The sequence below is a fragment of the Muscardinus avellanarius genome, assembly GCF_963383645.1.
Source record: "Muscardinus avellanarius genome assembly, chromosome: 6".
Lineage (NCBI taxonomy): Eukaryota > Metazoa > Chordata > Mammalia > Rodentia > Gliridae > Muscardinus > Muscardinus avellanarius.
This window is the reverse complement of record NC_137791.1, coordinates 20,298,402-20,317,693: the sequence shown is the minus strand read 5'-3', so window position 1 is coordinate 20,317,693 and position 19,292 is coordinate 20,298,402. Positions and strand designations below refer to the sequence as shown.

The window sequence follows — 19,292 nt, the reverse complement described above, 5'->3', positions numbered from 1 at the left end:
TGGGGTGGGAAAGCTCAGGGGGGTTGACATTAAAGGGCGGGGGAGGGAGGTGTCCTGAGGCTCAGCCACTGTGAACACAGGGTGAACAATCCTCAAAAGGGAGACCCATGTCTGATGCTTCTTCTAGCTTTAAACACTTTGGCAGCTGTATAGAAGATGAAGTTAAGATCCTTTTCCGTGCTTCTCCTTAATTTTTTCTGAAAGAAATTTTCCATCCTTTTGCAAAAAAACAAACAAAAAAATATGCTTATCTAAAAAGGTTGGCAGGAAAAAACTCTGTTAGAGACCTTAGGGCATGGAAGTAGTGGTATTCTGGGCACACACCCTTTAAGTTGATGGGATCCTTCATTAATAGGCATGGGAGGGAAGGGAAGAGTATTCCTGACCACCTCCCGCCCTCTGTTGTCTCTTTTTTTGTGTGGGTCTGGGGATGGAACCCAGGGGCATTTGACCTCTGAGCTATACCCCCTGCCCTATTTTTTATTCTCTATTTTGAAACCAGGTCTCACTGAGTTGCAGAGGGCCTCACTAAGTAGCTGAGGCTGTCCCGGAACCCCGATCCTCCAGTCTCAGCCTCCCGAATGCTGGGACTCTGTTGTCTCTTGCTAGGGTCTCAGAGGCATCTTTGTGGGGTGGTTCTGAGCAAAATCAGTCTCCCCTTCTTTCCAAAAAAAAGTCATGTCCTGATCTTTTTCTAGAGTTCTTTTCCTCTCAGGGTACCCGCATAGGAAAATAAAGAAGGGACGCTTAATCATTCAAATGTATGAGCAAATATCTAAGTGCTTAGATATCAAGAAGCAAATAAAATTTCAAATATTGATAAGTACAAGATCCTCTAATATCTCTCCCAAGGAATAAGAAGCTGACAGACATGAGCCAGTGGAGCTCTCCCCTCTTACTACTTTGCTAAAAAGTTTCAAAAGAATATATGTTCTTAATAAAACATCAATCTTAGTCTTTTGATATCAAATTACTGAACCTTAGTCTTTTACTATCTTAGTCTTTAACTATCAAACCATTTTAAAGGCAGGAGAGATAAAAAAAAATTATGAAGTGATCAAGGGAGAAACATAGGAAGATACCATCTAAATTTCTAAAACATTGCTATTCTAATAACCATGCTGTACACCATAGTTTGATTAACTTGTCTCTAATTAAGATTACTCTTTAAACACCTGGTGGCACACATCTGTAATTCCGGTATTTGGGAGCCTGAGACAGGAGGATTGCAGGTTTGAGGTTGGTGTCCGCAACTTAATAAGGCCCTTAGCAACTTAGTGAGATCCTGTCTCAAAAGGGGGGAGAGGGAGCTAGGGGTGTAGCTCAGAGGTAGAACATGGCTGGGTTCCATCTATAATAATAATAATAATAATAATAATAATAAAATAATAATAAACTATTGGTTACAATAGTAGATGCTGGTCCTAGGTAAACATTTATTTTTGGTGAATTATTTTGTAAGGGGGGGGAGGAATCACCGAGGCCTATTAACCAATTTTGCAAATAGAATTCACATTATATATGTTACCTTAAATAGTGGATTATTTTAATCTTACATTGTACTAGGAAAATGTTCAAATATACCAAGAAGTTGACGCAAACACCTGTTTACCCGAGGCCTCGATTCTTCTGTTAATATCGTTCTATATGCATGCTTTATTACATATCTATCCATCCCTCTGTCCATTTTATCAGCATCATTTCATTTTTTTTTTTTTTTTTTTTTGGTGGTACTGGGGTTCCTGGAAGCCCTTCTACCTCCGGGCTACACTCCCACGGGCTACACTCCCAGACCTATTTTTTTTTTAACTTTATGTGGAAACAGGGTCTCTTAAACCAGCTAGGCTGGCTCCGAACCAGCGCGATCCTCCTGTCTCAGCCTCCCAAGCGCGGGGATTACAAGCTGAGCCACCACGCCCGGCCATCTAATTTTTTTACACAGTTCCAAACTCCATTTGCAGAGACCAGTACACTACTGAATGATTCTTTATAAAGTTCGCTGAATATACGTTATGGTAATTTTGAGAATATATTATTTCAATATTTTCTCGATCGCACCTAAGAGATACCTCCATAAACATCAACCTAGAAGCCATCCTTACACACAGGAAGAAGGCAAAAGGCTGTATGTCCGAGCCAGCCAGGTAAGAACTCGCCAGGGCCCACCCAGCGCGCGGCCTAGACAGCAGTGTGCGCCTGACCTGGACCCCTGGAGCTGTGGTTGGAGAAAGGGGGCGACTTGAGACAGTCCGCGTTAACACGGTTCTGTCTGGGAAGGGCTTAGCAACTTTCACGGGTATTTAGGAACAAATCAGAAAGACCCTAGAGGGGAAAATGGGAGGGGGGGGCATAGCCTGTATAAGACTGTAGGGGAAAAAAAGTGTTTAAGTTGTAAAAGGGGTGTGTGTGGGGTCCGTTCTCGGGGTTTCACTGAGCATTCAAGGACCAGCAGGTGAGCCTGTATACATGGTAGCAGCACTCCCAGAAGCCCCCAGCCCCAGCCGCGCAATCTTCCACCTAAGGGTGTGTGTCACCGTGCAGCAGGAGAGTCTGGGCAGAAGGTATCTGGCACACCCGCGGGTGCGCGTGAGCACGCTCGCTCGCACGCCTATCTGGGGAGGAGGGTGGTCTGCGCGCCGGGCGCGGGAGAAACCCGGGATCGCGGCGGGGGCTCCATCCCGGCCCCGCCACGCGCCCGCGCGCCGCCCCCCTTTCACTTTCGCATCCGCGTAGGTGTCTGCCCCGGCGGGCGCGGGGGCGCGCGGGGCGCCGCGGGGGCGCGCTGCGGGGGTGGGGGCGCTGGCGCTCGGCCCCTGCCTGGCCCGGAGCGGGGGACCGGCCACGGCCGCAGCTCGGGGCAGTCTCCCTGCACCGCCCCGCGCGCAGGACAGGACCCCGGGGCGCCCCGCGGCGGGGGTGGGGGTGGGGCCGCGGGGGCGGGGGTGGGGGTGGGCGGCCGAGCGGGCAAAGAAACTTTTCCTCCCGCCGCCGGCCCCCCGCGGCCCCCTCCTGGCCGGGACCGCACCTGAGCCGGGCGCCAGGTCAGCCGCACTTGGGGGTCCGCGGGGCGGGGGAGGGGCCGGGCTTTGGGGCGCCGCGCCCCCACCTGCTCCGGGGTCAGTGGCTGGGGTTGGGAGGGCGCCCATCCCTGGGCCCCCCCAGCCGGTGGCGGGACGCCGCGCAGCCTCCTCCCGCTCCGGAGGGTGTGACCCGGGGGGGGGGCGCGGGCTCCCCCTGCGGCCGCCCCCCTCGCGCGCGCACTCACACTCACACACACTCACACGCGCACACGCTCCGCGCCCGAGCTGTCACCGGCCCCCCCAGCCCGGGGAGGGGACCGGATCGCGCAGCATCCCGCGGGGCAGGCCGGCTCCCAGGGCCGCCGCGTCCGCGCCGGGGACCCGCAGCCGGAGCGGGACCCGCGGAGGCCGGGCGGCCGCTGGGGCGGGCGGGGGCCGCGGCCCCCTCGGGGCGATTCGGCGCCGCCGCCTCCCGCGGGGCGGCCACACCGCCGCGGCGCCTCTACCCACCGTCCGCAGGCGCTGCCCGGACGCCGTCCTCCGCATCCTCGCGCCGATCCGCTAGCCGCGGACGCGCCGGCGGCCCGCCCCTCGCCCCAGCCTCCCACCATGTCCTAGAAGAGGTGAGTGCAGCGGCGGCCACTCTGCGCGGACCGCGGCTGGACGGGCCGGGGCGCCGGGGCGCCCAGGTGGGCTGCGGCCGGAGGCGGGTGGCGGGTGCCGGCGAGCGCGCACCGTTCTAACCTAGATTTTGCAAGAAGCCGAGATCCAGGGCAAGCCCTGCCCTCCCCCAAGGAGGTAAAAACTTAGTAAAAGAGACACGTCCGTGCCTTTAATGATGACTATTCGGCCGCGCCGGCGGAGCTGGCGCCGTGCGCCGGGGTGCGTGGTCCGGGACTCCCCGAGCGCACGGCTGGCCGCCCCCCGGGGAGGGCGCGCCGGGCTGCGGGCCCCGCGGGAAAGTTGGGACGCTCGGGGGACCCCAGGCTGCAGGGCCCGGGGGCGCAGGCGTCTGGGGTCTGGAGCAGCCAGCCCGCGCCGCTGCTGTCACACCTGCCACCCCGGAGTCCCCACTGGGGCGGCCCGGGAGTTCGAGCCTCCCGGGTTCGGGTCGGGAATTCCGACGCTTCCCCGAGTGTCAGCGGAGGAGGGGCCTTTGGGCGCACGGTGCCCTCCCCACCCGCAGCTGCCGCCGCCGGCCTGCGGGTCGCCGAGGGCCGGGGACCAGATTTAGGTGTGTACGTCACTGATGCTGACTCCGAGCCAGCCGGGAGCCTGAAACGGAAAACCAAGAGCCTAAAAGTCCTTAGAAATCAAAGTTAAGAAGCCGTCCTTTGGCTCAGGAGCTGCAGCGTTTGGGTGGGCGGGAGGAGAGCCCAGGTGGGGGCGGCTGGAGGGAAACCGAAATTTCTTCGTGCAGACACTCGATCCCTAGAAAACAGTTTGGTTCCTTCCCCCTCCCTCCTATATGCTCATCCCAATCCCGCGCACCCCCTTCCCACCCATCGTAAAGAGAAATATCCTCGGCCGCGAGCCTTCCTTCATATTGAACTAGTGGAAAAATCCAATAGTAAAGTAGAAAATACACCGAGAAAATTACAAGGAGAGCGCCAGCGCTTGACCATGGTTATTTATTTATATTTATTTATTTTTGGTGGGGGTGGGGTGAGAGGAAGGCTGTGTTTAAAGGGCTTTAGCTGGACTGAAATCGCCCGCTTTGCCTACACGGTTAACACAAGGAAATTCAAATCGAGTGGGAACGTGATGCTCCGGCCCGCTGGCAGCGGCGGCTGGCGGCGGCTCTGCTGCGGGGTAACTCCGGAGCGGGGAGGGCGCGGGGAGCGCCCCGGGGTCCGGCGAGGCCCCCCGGAGCCCGTCCCAGCTCCCGGACGCCGAGGCGGCGCGGGGTCTGCGCGGCCGCTCACCTGGCGCTGCAGGTGGCGAGCGTGAGGGGACACCACCTGGCCTGCTCGCGGAAAAAGCGACTTCTTCCCAGCCGCCGCACTTTCCCCAGCTCTCCAGGCACCCTGGGGTCGGCCGGGAGGAGAGCTGGGCCGGCGGGAGTAAGTTTGGGGCGGCGGGGCCAGGGGGGCGCAGGGCCGGGGGCACAGGGCGCCCGGTGCCATCAGCACCGCCCGGCACCCCGAGCGCCCGCCGCCGCTGCGGCTTTAAGGAAGCTGCGGAGTCCAAGCTGTGTCGCAGCAACTTTGTATCAGTCATGTCGCCCGCCCGGTGACTGACAGCCGGGATCGTCCAATGAGAAGCCAGCCTGGCCCGTGCAGCGTGGAGCCTGGCTTCCCTTCGGGCCAATGGGAAGGGCCCAGGGGGGCGGGATAGCAACCTGAACTTTATCTGGACATGTGACCCGCTTTTAAAAGGGCCGGCCCTCCTGCTGGCCAACTCCCCCTCCGGGCTTCTGCCCGCCCCCTCTCCTTCCTTCCCTCCCCTTTTTGCCCGCCCTGGCCCAGCCCCTGCCCCCTCCTCTCAGCTCCCCGCGCCCGGGGTGTCATTGGGCCCGGAGACGCGAGCCAACTTCAGGCTGCTCGGAGGAAGCCCGTGCAGGCACCTGGGTGCAGGAGCGGCGCTGCCTCGGGCTCTCCCGCTGCAGGGAGAGCGGCGCTCGCCGGCCTGGATGTGGCTGGATTTAGGGGGGCTCCGCAGCAGGGGTGTCGTGGCGGTGGCAGGAGCTGCAACAGGTAGACGGCGAGAGACGGACCGAGGCCGAGGCAGGTGTGTAGGGCGCAGCGGGCCGCCTCCCGCCGGCTGGGCGTGCGGCCGCGGCGCGGGAGCCTGCACTTTGCAGGGAGAAGTGGCTGCGTAATCCGGAGGCACAGTCGGTATGGTGCTGTGTGCTTGTTGTTTTGTTTTGGTCTTCCACTTTTCTCCCCCGTTGGCCGCCAGAGGACTATTTTGGGAAAGTTTGGCCACTTTGGATCAAAGCCCTCTATCGAGCAGCCTTTAAACCGCCTCGGGCTGTGGGAGGTCTCCGACCCGCTTCTCTCTTTCCCCAGAGATGAATTTCAGACCGTTTTCCGTGTGCAAAATGTTAAAGGACGTTTGAATAATATTTCTTTCCTCTATCAATTGCGGAAGCTCCCAAATCGCAGCCGGAGGTGTAGCGGAATAAGGGCAGTTGAAGGAGATATAGATCGTGATAGATCCCGTGTGAACGGGGCTCTGGAAATCCGTGCATTTCCCGTTCCCTAGTATTCTGGAAAGTCCTGACGGGCTAAGCTTTCTGTGTCATCGTTTGCTATTTCTAAGGGTAGGGGAGAAAGGATGAAGCTTCTTTGGGTTATATCGCTGCCCCGCTTGCATTTTAGGTGCGTGGCTTTTCCCACGGAATTTTAAGAGACCTGGCTTAAAAGGCATAATGGTTTATGGCATCATCGGCCTTAATTATTTATTATAATACAGGAGTTAGGAAAACTTTTGATAGTCGAGTTTTCTTTGGAGCCGCAGGTAAAGATACCAAATTGCTTAACATTTTGCATGCCGTTTCTCTAGGCGCTCTTATTGATGATATTTACATAGTAATGATAACAGCCTTCCCCATCTGTGAAGTCCCACCGTGAAGTTTTAATCGCTCGCTTGACATTAAGGCACGGGATCCTGGAAAGGCTTGAGAAGTGTTGAAAAATAACAGTGGAGCTTTTTCCTTTAAGGGAGAGACAAGAGTTTTGTTTGGGGATTTTGTAAAGATCAGGTGGCCCAATGAATTAGGTGAGTGAATAGAAATCAGGTGTGCTGGATTCTAACTGGTTCTCCTGCTCTTTTAGGTGACCTTGGGCCGGTTTCTTTCATTTACCTCATCTGTAAAAAGCCGGGAAGGTAGTAAGTTCTGAAGAGGGGATTGAAAAAAAAAAAGAAAGAAAAAAAGAAAAAGTAAAAAAAGAAAAAAGTTAACATACAGTGAACTTGCACAACTATGCAACCTAGTGATGATTGTAAATTTCTGAAGGCTTAGTTTTTAAGGGGCAGTAGTATAGTAAAATAGATATAGAAAGTAATGCCATTAAAATGGACTTTGTTGGAAGGGATGTTAAAAGTGAAACTTCTCAGATAAAATACCAATTTCTGAGACTCTTTAGTAATATTGCTGGGGGTGGGGGCGTACTTCCTTATGGATAAGGGCAATTTGACACAGACTGTATCACAGGTTTTCCTCTATAAAAATAGTGTTGGAAAGCATATCTATGGCTTTTATGCATGCAAATTTCCTTTATGTTTTGGGGGAGACATTTGCATGAAAATTGAAGATTCATAATGGTTTTCTTCTTTTTTCTGGAGTCTCTGGTATATTATGCATTGTGAGGCATACAGGTCTGATTTTTACCTAAGCTAGATATGCATATCACTGTCTGCCTCATTTTTTACTTTGCTAACTAAATCTTTCCCTTTACCCTCTGGATATTAAATTCTATGGGGCTCATTTTCCTCATCTAGTATTTTCAGCATTCACTAGTAAATTCTGGTAATGCTAACTCTAAAAAGACAACTTCGGTTTCCTGGACAACATAGGAAATATATTTCCAACTTGATCCATTTGTTTACAGAAAAGACTAATTAAAATAACAGGCAGGGAGAATTCAGCATAATATATTTCAACCATCTTATTTTTTTTTTAAATCTCATCTTAACCATTTGCAGTGGGAGCCAGGCAGATGCTAGAGCCCACCCCCCACCCCCCACCCCATTCTTGTGTATTGTGTGGTCAACCTTTATTTCCTTTGTTGAGAGGCACCTGAGCTTGGTGGATGAGACTACATATGTTAAAACACAGCTAACTTAGGTTTCAGCAAAACGTTTGGCAAATTCTTTCATGATATTTCTGTCAATAACAAGGCAAAGTGCAGGCTGCTTTAGGATATTAAGGGAGCTGAGAGCTAGTTAAACAGGATTTGGAAAGTTGTGATCAGCTGTCAGATGTTAGCTGACAAGGTGCATCCTCGTAGAGTACTTTAAGATGGTCCAGAGCTCGCCCGCTGTCTTTGGTACGGATTCTCTGCACAGTTTCATGTGGCCTCATAGATCTGGTGTATGGCTTATGCTTTAGGGGGGAGAGTGATAAAAAGCACCCCTCAGCATGGTAATAGGTATTCTGTAAATAAAAGCATGCAGTGGCCAAATTTCGGGAATGCTAGATTAAAAAGTAAAGTGAGTTCTGTACTGTAGAATCTCCCAGAGGCCTTAGCATGCAAACTTAAACCATAAGATTCGGGAGAAGTAATGAATGAACACCCTTCCCAAAAGATAGTTGGGAGGATGGATTTGTGGAGGGGCTTCTGAGTGGGGATCCTCTTTCGGATTCCGGGAAGAGAGCCCTGGTGCCTAGGTCTGAGAGAGAACATGCGCAAAGGCTATAGCTGTGGACATGGAGTGTGTCCCGAAGGCCTTTTTTAAGGCTGCAGAGGCCATGGTAGCTTCCAAGCATGTGGGTAGGCTGGGGGTGCAGCATGCTAGGACTGTGACTTTGAGGGCGTAGAGGGTGATATATACACACAGTGTTCTGTTTTGAACACAGACACATTTATTGTGTTTAATGAGTTTGGACCTGAAACATCTCTAGCTTAGCTATATATCCATTCACCTTTGGTATGGGGGAGGGTACAACATTCTTAGGTAGACATAGAAGAAGCACATAATATTTATAACTATAACCAATTTTTTTTTCCAGTAAAGTAGAAAAATCTAGCACTGCTGACTACTTGGGTCCCCATACACTATTTTTCTTTTTCTCCAGCCTTTACTTGGCTTTAATTCACACCAAAAAAGGAGGGGGGCTGGAATTACTAGATAAGTACTTCAACTTTTAAAATTTGATTTATTTTCCCACTGTTCTGTGATTGATTTTTGATTAGGAATTCATAGAATAATGTTCTTTAAATATAAGCATGCTACGTAATTGGTAGATTTTAATGTTCGCAAATTGAGTATTGATTATAGTAATAGGTTAACGTTTTTTATTTGTGCCTGACTATCCATCTGGGACACAGTGGGGAAATTGATAGTTTCTGTCTTCTCAGAAAATCTAGTGTAGACTACAGCAAAGTAAGAGGTAATTATAATACCCAGGCAATTTGGGCATAACATTTTTTTATCAGACCTTGGTGAGAACCAGTATCAATTTATTTACTAGAACCATTATTTTATTTTTCAATGTTAATTAATACAAGTTCTGTGGAAGGAAGACTTCCTAGTGTCTGTCCTCCTTTATCTCTCTCTCTTTAGTGGAAGATAAAGGCTACGAGGCCTAAAGTGATGCTGTATACAAAACTGCAGAAAAGGCAGGATCTTTCTTGGGTCACAGATTGTTTACAGATTTAAAAGGATTTGAATTGTGCATGGTGGTTCATGCTTATAATCCCAGTACTTGGGAAGCTGAGACAGGTGGATCACAGGTTCAAGGACAGCCTTAGCAAATAATGAGACTCATCAACCGAGTGAGGCCCTGTTTCAAAAAATAAAACAAAATAATAAAATAATAAATAGGGCTGGTGGAATAGCTCAGAGGTACAGTGTCCCTGGATTCAATCTCCAGTTTCTATCAATGCCCTTGGATCATTCAATCCCCAGTATCTATCTACCCCTCTCTCTTCCTCTCTCTCAAAGGAAAAAAAAAAGAATTGGAAAAATACATAGAGATGTTTTTAAATATTAAAATGTACAAATAAAATTTCACTGACTGTGAGTTAATTTTTAGTAAAAAGTGTTTCAGAGTGGTTGCCCCTAACCAGGGGTGATTATTCTCCCTAGGGGAATTTGGTATTCCATAGAGACAGCGTGGGTTGTGACTGTCAGGGAGGGGTGGTGCTTCTGGAGCCTCTAGTGGATAGGGGTCAGGGTGCAGCTAAACATCTAAAGGATAGATCACCACTATGAAGAATTATTCAGCTCAACACTGCCACAGTTTACAAACCAGCTCTGCTCCTTAGCTGTGTGGCCAGTGCTTGGCTTTACCACTTGTTTTACTTAAATAACAGTTGGACTGGTCATATAGACTTGTTTATAACCATAAATGTGTCTATATATATGGCTTATAGTACTGCATTGAGTTGTATGGTGCATAAGAATTATACATGCAGAGCCTATTATAATTGGTCCATGAACTAAATACATCTATTAAGCCAGGCATGATGGTGCATACTTAGAATCTCAGTACTGGAAGGCTGAGATTGGAGGATCACAGTTAGCGGACAGCCTCCGCTACTTAGCCCCTTTGCAATTCAGTGAGACTCTGTTTCAAAATAAATAATAAAAAAATAGGGCTGGGGGTATAGCTCGGAGGTGGAATGCCCCTAGGTTCCATACCCAGTACCACAATATATATGAAATAAACTAAATAAAAAATAAATTTATTAGAGATAATAGGTATAACTGTATATTTTATTTATTTATTTATTTATTTATTTATTTATTTATTTATTTATTTTGGTGGTACTGGGGTTCCTGGAAGCCCTTCTACCTCGGGGCTACACTCCCAGACCTAATTTTACATTTTTATTTGGAAACAGGGTCTCCTAAGCCAACGCGCGGTGCTGGCTTCGAACCTGCGCCATCCTTCTGTCTCTGCCTCCCAAGTGCGGGGATTACAAGTGTGCGCCACCACGCCCAGCATGACTGTATATTTAAAACAATCCTTTGGGCTCCCTAACCACAGGAACTTGGGCCTATTTTGTCTCTGTGAGTTCAGTGACTAATCATAGACCCAGGATGTAACAAGCACTTGGCAAATATTATTGAATGAATAAATGAATTAACATATTTAGAATTTTAAAAACCCTCTGGAGCATTCTGCATTTCCTGGGGGCCTTTGGGAGTCCTTTTAGCAGAGGCACCAGTAGGAAAGGGTGCATGTCAAAGTTGTCTGGGCCTGAAACACAGAAAACAGTCCTGGCATTGCTCTGGTCTGTGAACCAACTTGGTCAGAATATACTTTGCCTTTTCAAAATTAACACTAAATCATCCTCGCCATTAGTCTAGCTTAAGAAAGTCTTAGTGTTTCAAAACTGATTCTTAGTCTGGGCGTGGTGGCGCACGCTTGTAATCCCCGTGCTTGGGAGGCAGAGACAGGAGGATCGCGCAGGTTGGAAGCCAGCCGCGCGCTGGCTTAGGAGACCCTGTTTCCAAGTAAAAATGTAAAAATAGGTCTGGGAGTGTAGCCCGGAAGCCCGGAAGTAGAAGGGCTTCCAGGAACCCAAGTACCACCAAAAAAAAAAAAAGATTCTTAACTTTTCCTATGCTAATTTACTTAGTAAATTTATATTTGGAAATGATGGTTTTAATTGCAGTTCCTTCAATGTTGTTGTGGTAGGAGGGATTGAGTTTAGAGCTTGGAACATCCTAGGCAAGTGCCGACCACTTAGCTCCATCTCCACTCTCCATATTGTTTTTTAACAAAGACAAGTATTAGATGCGGGAGGCAGCTTCCTAGGATCAGCACTCCAAAATCTCTGGAGTCAGAAGGTTGGGTATTCATTCAGTTATTTTTGCAGTACTGGGGATTGAACCCAGGGGCATTCTCCCTCCGAGCTATACCCCCAGCCCTATTTTTAATTCTTTATTTTTGAAACAGGGTATCATTAAGTTTCAGAGAGCCTCACTACTTAGCTGAGGCTGGCCAGGAACCTGAGATCCTCCTGTCTTGGCCTCCCAAGTACTGGGATTACAAGCACGTGCCACCATACCGAGCTAAGGTTGAGTTTTAAACCGGACTTTTTCACTGTGTGTTTGACTTTGGGCAAATCATCCACCTAAGTAAGTTCTCAATTTCTCCTTCATTGCCTAGTCAATCCCCACGGTTGATAAAATTATTTAATATTCAAGTAAGTTATCCTTTGTAAATATATATTACAATCCCTAAGTGCTGTATTAGAGCAACCATATTAGTTTTATTTTGAAGCAGTACTGGTTTATATGATTAATTTCTTATTCTGACTTCCGGAAAGTTATATAGTCAATATTCTGTCGACACCCAAGAAGTTGTTTTAATATAACTAGAAATAACACTTATAATAAGTAGAATATGCATTTATATTTCAAGGAACGTAATTTTAGAATGCCTTTTAGTGTCACAATAACCGACTCTGACTTTGTAATGCAAATTTATTTGTCAGCTATGGAGACCAAAGGCTACCACAGTCTCCCTGAAGGTCTAGATATGGAAAGACGGTGGGGTCAAGTTTCTCAGGCCGTGGAGCGTTCTTCCCTGGGACCTACGGAGAGGACCACCGATGACAGTAAGTACATGGAGATTGTCAACGTAAGCTGTGTTTCCGGTGCTATTCCAAACAACAGTACTCAAGGAAGCAGCAAAGAAAAACACGAACTACTCCCTTGCCTTCAGCAAGACAGTAATCGGCCTGGGATCTTAACATCCGATATTAAAACTGAGCTGGAATCTAAGGAGCTATCGGCCACCGTGGCCGAGTCCATGGGTTTATACATGGATTCTGTAAGAGACGCTGACTACGCCTACGATCAGCAGAACCAACAAGGCAGCATCAGTCCAGCAAAGATCTATCAGAACGTGGAACAGCTGGTGAAGTTTTACAAGGAGAATGGCCATCGTCCTTCTACCCTAAGTAGTGTGAGCAGGCCCTTGAGATCCTTCATGTCTGACTCTGGGAGCCCCATGAATGGCGGGGTCATGCGCGCCATTGTTAAAAGCCCTATCCTGTGTCCTGAGAAGAGCCCCTCGGTTTGCAGCCCGCTGAACATGACATCTTCTGTTTGCAGCCCTGCTGGGATCAACTCTGTGTCCTCTACCACGGCCAGCTTTGGCAGTTTCCCAGTGCACAGCCCCATCACACAAGGGACTCCTCTGACCTGCTCCCCTAACATTGAAAGCCGAGGTTCCCGGTCCCACAGCCCCGCCCATGCTAGCAACGTGGGCTCCCCTCTCTCGAGTCCACTGAGCAGCATGAAATCCCCAATTTCCAGCCCTCCAAGCCACTGCAGCGTCAAATCTCCAGTCTCCAGTCCAAATAACGTCACTCTGCGCTCCTCGGTGTCCAGCCCTGCGAATCTCAGCAACTCAAGGTGCTCCGTTTCCAGCCCTTCCAACACGAATAACAGATCCACGCTTTCCAGCCCGACAGCCAGTACTGTGGGCTCCATCTGCAGCCCCATCAACAATGCCTTCAGCTATGCTGCTTCTGGCACCTCTGCTGGAGCTGGTGCAACCCGGGACGTGGCTCCTAGTCCAGACACACTCGAGAAAGGTGCTCACGAGGCCCCCTTTCCTAAGACAGAGGGAGTCGAGAATGCCATCTCCAATGGTGTGACTGGCCAGCTCAACATTGTCCAGTACATAAAACCAGAACCAGATGGAGCTTTTAGCAGCTCATGTCTAGGAGGAAATAGCAAAATAAGTTCAGACTCTCCGTTCTCCGTACCAATAAAGCAAGAATCAACCAAGCATTCTTGTTCAGGCGCCTCTTTCAAAGGGAATCCCACGGTGAACCCATTTCCATTTATGGATAGCTCCTATTTCTCCTTTATGGATGATAAAGACTATTACTCTCTATCAGGAATCTTAGGACCACCTGTGCCGGGCTTTGATGGTAACTGTGAAGGCAGTGCATTCCCAATGGGGATTAAACAAGAACCAGATGATGGGAGCTATTACCCAGAGGCCAGCATCCCTCCCTCTGCCATAGTTGGGGTGAATTCGGGTGGACAGTCCTTTCACTACAGGATTGGTGCTCAAGGTACAATATCTTTATCACGATCAGCTAGAGACCAATCTTTCCAACACCTGAGCTCCTTTCCTCCCGTCAATACTTTAGTGGAGTCATGGAAATCGCACAGTGACCTGTCGTCTAGAAGGAGCGACGGATATCCTGTCCTAGAATACATTCCAGAAAATGTATCAAGGTAAGTTGCTTTTTTTTTTCTCCCCTTTTTCTATTTGTTGTTTTGTTTTTCAAATCATGGCCCTGTAAAATATTGAAGGTTAGCTCTGTCTTTACAGTTGAGGAATTGAAATGCATTTCAGTTTTAGTTTTGGTTGTAGGCTGGTCGTCCAGTCCTCCTCTGCTTGTTGGTATAATGCTATTACTTTTTTGAAGTAAAGGAAGAAGAGCATTCTTCAAATGCCTTAGAAAATATTCATGTCGACTCTATAGGTGCAAATATAGATAGATGGTCTCATCATGGTCTGTCTTAGGTGTTTGGAAAATAATCTATTTTCTACTACCAAGTTAGTATATTTGCTTTAGTAAACTAATCCTAGGGTTTTTTTTTTTCCTTTTAAGCTATTTGCTAGTTTACTGAAACTACATTGGATTATTTTCTTTATGAACTTAACCTTTAAAAAATTGTTCCTAATAGGACCCCAAATATGTTACGCATAAGTTGCCCCTCCCTTTTCTAGGTAGGTTAATTATATGCAAGTTGTGATTTCCAGTGCAAATAAGTCATTTCCTTAACCCTTGAGGGCTTTAAAACACTCAGCACGTCTAAAGGTACAAAGTGGACAACCTTGCTTTCCTGTGTTGGGAGTGGAATATGTCACTGGAGTTTTTACTTGTTATATTTATAACTTTTAAAGACCTGTGAGAAGACATTTTACTTACTGTAAAATATCTCTTAACTCTCTTGTGGCAGATAGTATGTTGTGTATACTTATATAAAATTTCTTCCTTGTTTTTTTCTGACTGTAAAGGGTGGTTCTAAGTTATGCAATGGATACTTGCATTGGACTTTGCTTCAGTGCTGTTTTTATTACATGGCATGATAAATGACCCCTTTGTGGAGTATATAAAGAATCAGTTTTCTAGATATAGTTCACTCCTTTGGCATCTGAGAATATGTGGATAATTTCCTAAAAATTTATTTTGTGGGACCTCTGTGTATCCCACTAATGGGATATAGGTTTAACCTGCTTTCTCAACATCTTTTACCGTTTGTTTCCCCAAACCAGAAGCAAAAACTTCAATTTTTGCATTCTTTGCCTTATTATTGGCTCCAGCCTTTCTCCTTTTCCTTTGATGGAAGCAAATAGTCCACAAAGTGTATATTCTTACACTTCTCCTTAACAAGAACCATTTAGTCATGGTCTAATACTGTCTCCGAAATTCCAAACTCTTAACACAAAGATGTAAGATATCACAGCTGCTATCAGAACCAAACTCAGCATGTGTTTTACTGCTAGCATTTTGTTTTACTGTTAGAGAAGGATATTTTTGCACCTTACGCAGATATTTTTGTAAGTGATGGTTTTACTGAGTTCGTGTGGGGTGGCGTAAGTATATCCTGGCAGCCAAGGGCACGGCAGCCCTGGTTGAAGCTCCAGCTTTGCTACACAACTTGTGTCCCTGCATACCGTATGTACATCTCTTCAGGCACTTTGGTTTTCTTGTCTTTCAGAAGGGGCTTAAGTAGAAGATCTCAAAGGTAGTTAGGATCACTTGAACAAGTTAATTTGTGGAGAGTTCTTTGACTATCAAACGATGCTAGTATGCGTAGTATACATTTTAGCTACTAAACAGTTCCAGTCTTTCCTTTTAGTTTCTTTTAGTTTTCCTAGAATGAAGAAAAAGGAGACTCCGCAAAATCTTTTAAAGAAACATTTAAGTACTGGTTAAAAGTATTTGAATTTTTCCCTCGACTCCTGAACCAAGTGCAGCCTTCCCGAGCTGTTACTCAGATCTCTTTCTGATTTGCTGTCTGCTCGTCTTATCTTCCTGTAAACCCTGCTTTCCTCCTTGATTCACTTCTCAGCTACACGCATAGAGCTTTTCTGTCTCTGAGTTTCTGTTTATGAAATGTGCTTTGTAATGCCTTCCTTTCCATGAGTAGTCATTGAGCTGAAGGCTCAGTGTCAGCTGCTCTTTAAAGGCACCCCCCAGCTTGTCCACTCTCTCCCTAGCCCCCTGGCGTTATGTTTATGTCGTTCACATAATATTTGGCATATGGTTACTTATATTGTCATTTATGTACATGATTTATCTCTTTTTGATAATACTCAAAAAGAGTATAGTCAATACTCCGGGTTTGGGGTGTGTCTTATTTACCCACATTTATCTATTCAATAAAATTTTATTGATACCAAAATAAGAAAAAGTATTTGATAACTTATTAACTGATCTTTTCTTTTCTTTTCTTTTCTTTTCTTTTCTTTTCTTTTCTTTTCTTTTTTTTGGTGGTACTGGGGTTCCTGGAAACCCTTCTACCTCCGGGCTACACTCCCAGACCTATTTTTACATTTTTATTTGGAAACAGGGTCTCTTAAGCCAGCAAGGCTGGCTTCAAACCTGCGTGATCCTCCGGTCTCAGCCTCCCAAGCGCGGGGATTACAAGTGTGCACCACCACACCCAGCTTAACTGTTTTTTTAAAAATATAGTTAAGCACCAAACATTTACTACTGCAATTCTACTTAATGCTTTTTTTTTTTTTTTGAAGACTCTTGCTTTGGGTAATGTTATTTCTCTGGAAATATTAAGAAAATACTGTTTTTAAGAAAAAACTAAAACCATTACTTCTGTATTCTCTGGCCTATTTCTATTATTTTTATTTTTTATTTATTTATTTTTTTTTGCAGTACTGGGTATGGAACCCAGGGGCACTGTACCTCTGAGCTATATCCCCAGCTCTATTTTTAAGTCCTTTTATTTTTGAAACAGGGTCTCACTGAGTTGCAAAGGGCCTCCCTAGGTAGCTGAGGCTGTCCGCCAACTGCAATCCTCTGGTCTCAGTCTCCCAAATGCTGAGATTACAAATGTCCGCCACCATACTAGGCCTTTATTTCTACTATTTTAATTGTGTTTTTTACGCTCAACTCATGATGTCACTGCTGAAGGTCCATGCAAATATGAATTGGTGACCTTGAACCTGTCCTGTATTTGTGGGTACTGAAGAGGTGGTCTGTCTCCTCTTGAGGATTCCAGAATTTTTCATGAAGTTGCTGTCATAGTCAAAGGGGTTCATCAACATACTGGTCTTGCGCCTGTTAGGATGAGTCTTCCAAAACTTTAATGTCAAAGCTTTCATGCTTTTTTGAAATCTCTTATAGATGAATAATTCTTTACCACTCTTTCTGGTGAACATTATCTGAACCTCTTCGTTTTGGTATTTTTCAGAATTAATTCTTAAGGAGCAGAGAATATTGAGATCTTTTTCTCTCTTTTTGTTTACATGAAATAATAATCATTTTAACCTCAAAGAGTTTATCACTGACTTTTTACCTTATATCTTTTGGATCAAAATTTAGCCTTTTGCCTACTTTGTAATTTTACTGACATTATCCCGTTTCAGAAACTGTTAAATAAATCAGCGAGTTAAAGATCATAAAGAATAGGAGCAGTGTGTATATGCTTCTAGGTTTAATGGTATCCCTTATTTCTAGGTAACAGATCTCAAAATATGGTATGGGAAATTCCTGAGACTGTTCTTAAGGAGTTTCATTTGATCAGAAATTGTGCATTAGGCTCACCCAAAATGGAAGAGGGTCTAAAGGGTTTTCATGTCATAACATGTGACAAGTTCATGGATATTGTTTCAGATCCCACATTGCAACTAACCTTTGAGAAACTGCTTGAGTTCACCTTCTTTTTATTTATTTATTTTTGGGGTACTATGGCTCGAACCCAGGAGCATTATACCTCTGAGCTACACCTCTAGCTCTATTTCTAAATTTTTATTTTGAAATAGTCTGTCTGGTTTGATGAGAGCCTCACTAATGGCTGAGTCTGCCCTCGAACCTGCGATCCTCCTGTCTCAGGCTACCAAGTACTGAGATTACAGGCATGCACACCCATGCCTGCCTTCCATTTTCAATGTAGTATCAAAAAAGACCGCTAAAATATTTCTCCCTTTCTCCAACTGTGTATCTGTATGAGACAGCTTTTCTTCATATACACAAAGCAAAACCTATCAGCACACATTGAATGCAGAAGTAGATGAGGACCCAGCTGTCTTCTATTAAGCAAGACAATAGAACTGCAAAAAATATAAAACAAAAAAGGGAAAAATTTCCCATTAAAGTTTTTCATTGGGGGAAGCATATTTTTTTCCATAATCATCTGTTTATGTAAGCATGTAATGGCTTATTTTTAAATGAGGCAAAATATTAGCTTTAATTTCTAACTTAATTCAAATTAATAGTAATTTAATATCTAAGATAGGAAATATCCATAACTTATAAGCAGAAGTTCTTTGGGACCCTCAGTATTTTTTTTTTCTTTTTTGTACTGGAGGCTGAACCCAGGGGCATTTTACTCCTGAGTTACACACCCCAGCCTTATTTATTTATTTTACTTAGAATTGAACCTAGGAGCATTCTACCTCCAAGCAACACCCCGGCTCTATTTTATTTTTATTTTGATCCAGGGTTTCACGAAGTTCCTAAGTCCTAGCATTGAACTTGTGATCCTCCTATGTCAGCCTCCCAAGTAATCGCAGGCATACGCCACTGAGCCCAACTCTATTTTTTTTTTTAATTTTGAAATAGGCGTAGCTCTATTTTTTATTTTTTAATTTTGAAATAGGCTGGCCTCGAAACTGTGATCCTCCTGTCTCAGCCTCCCAAGTACTGGGGTCACCTGTGTGTACCACACCTGGCCCCTCAAGGCTTCTTAGGAGCATAAAGGCCTTCAGAGTCCAACCTTGAAGTTGAGAACTGCCTCTTGAAAGGGGGTATTACAGCCGGGGGCGTGGTGGCGCACGCTTGTAATCCCCGCGCTTGGGAGGCGGAGACAGGAGGATTGCGCAGGTTCGAAGCCAGCCATGCTGGCTTAAGAGACCCTGTTTCCAAATAAAAAGTATAAAATAGGTCTGGGAGTGTAGTCCCAAGGTAGAAGGGCTTCCAGGAACCCCAGTACCACCAAAAACAAAACAAAAAAAAAAAAAAAAGAAAGGGGGTATTACATTATTTGTAGCAGCCTTACTCAATCCTAGTCTAAGGAAGGAGTGTCCTATTCAAGTAAGAAAGATGACTGTCACCTAGGTTGATGTTTCAGGCTGACAGAAAGGGGCCAGGGCCATAAGGGGCGAGTCTTGGCCATTTCGGGCTGAGCGTTCTCTGTGAGAGAGCAGTGACCAGTATCATCTGTCTGTTAATAATTCCCAGCAAAGGGATTGTCCGGATGCCAAACTGTAAAGGGCGTTATCGCAAAGCTATCATAAAGCCCTCGGGGTGGACACTGGACCCAGCTACGCGTTGTTGGTTGGATTCCCCGGTCAGCTCAGGTGCAAACAGAACTGTGACCTTGTGGCATCCTGTGAGTCACTTCTCTCAGCCTCGGTTTCTTCATTTTAAGTTGGAGAAC

At 46.5% G+C, this 19,292-nt stretch overlaps 1 protein-coding gene across 2 annotated transcripts in view; it reads left to right on the top strand.

Annotated features, from left to right (window-relative positions):
- Positions 1–12,138: 12,138 nt before the first annotated feature.
- The window catches only part of NR3C2 (nuclear receptor subfamily 3 group C member 2), a gene marked incomplete at both ends in the record, with an annotated part of 355,651 nt that continues 348,497 nt past the window's right edge, over positions 12,139–19,292 (top strand). For both annotated transcript variants that reach the window (XM_080697437.1, XM_080697436.1), the window contains one exon: positions 12,139–13,898. In XM_080697437.1, the coding sequence (XP_080553563.1) occupies positions 12,139–13,898 (1,760 nt within the window). The remainder of the gene's footprint in view (positions 13,899–19,292) is intronic.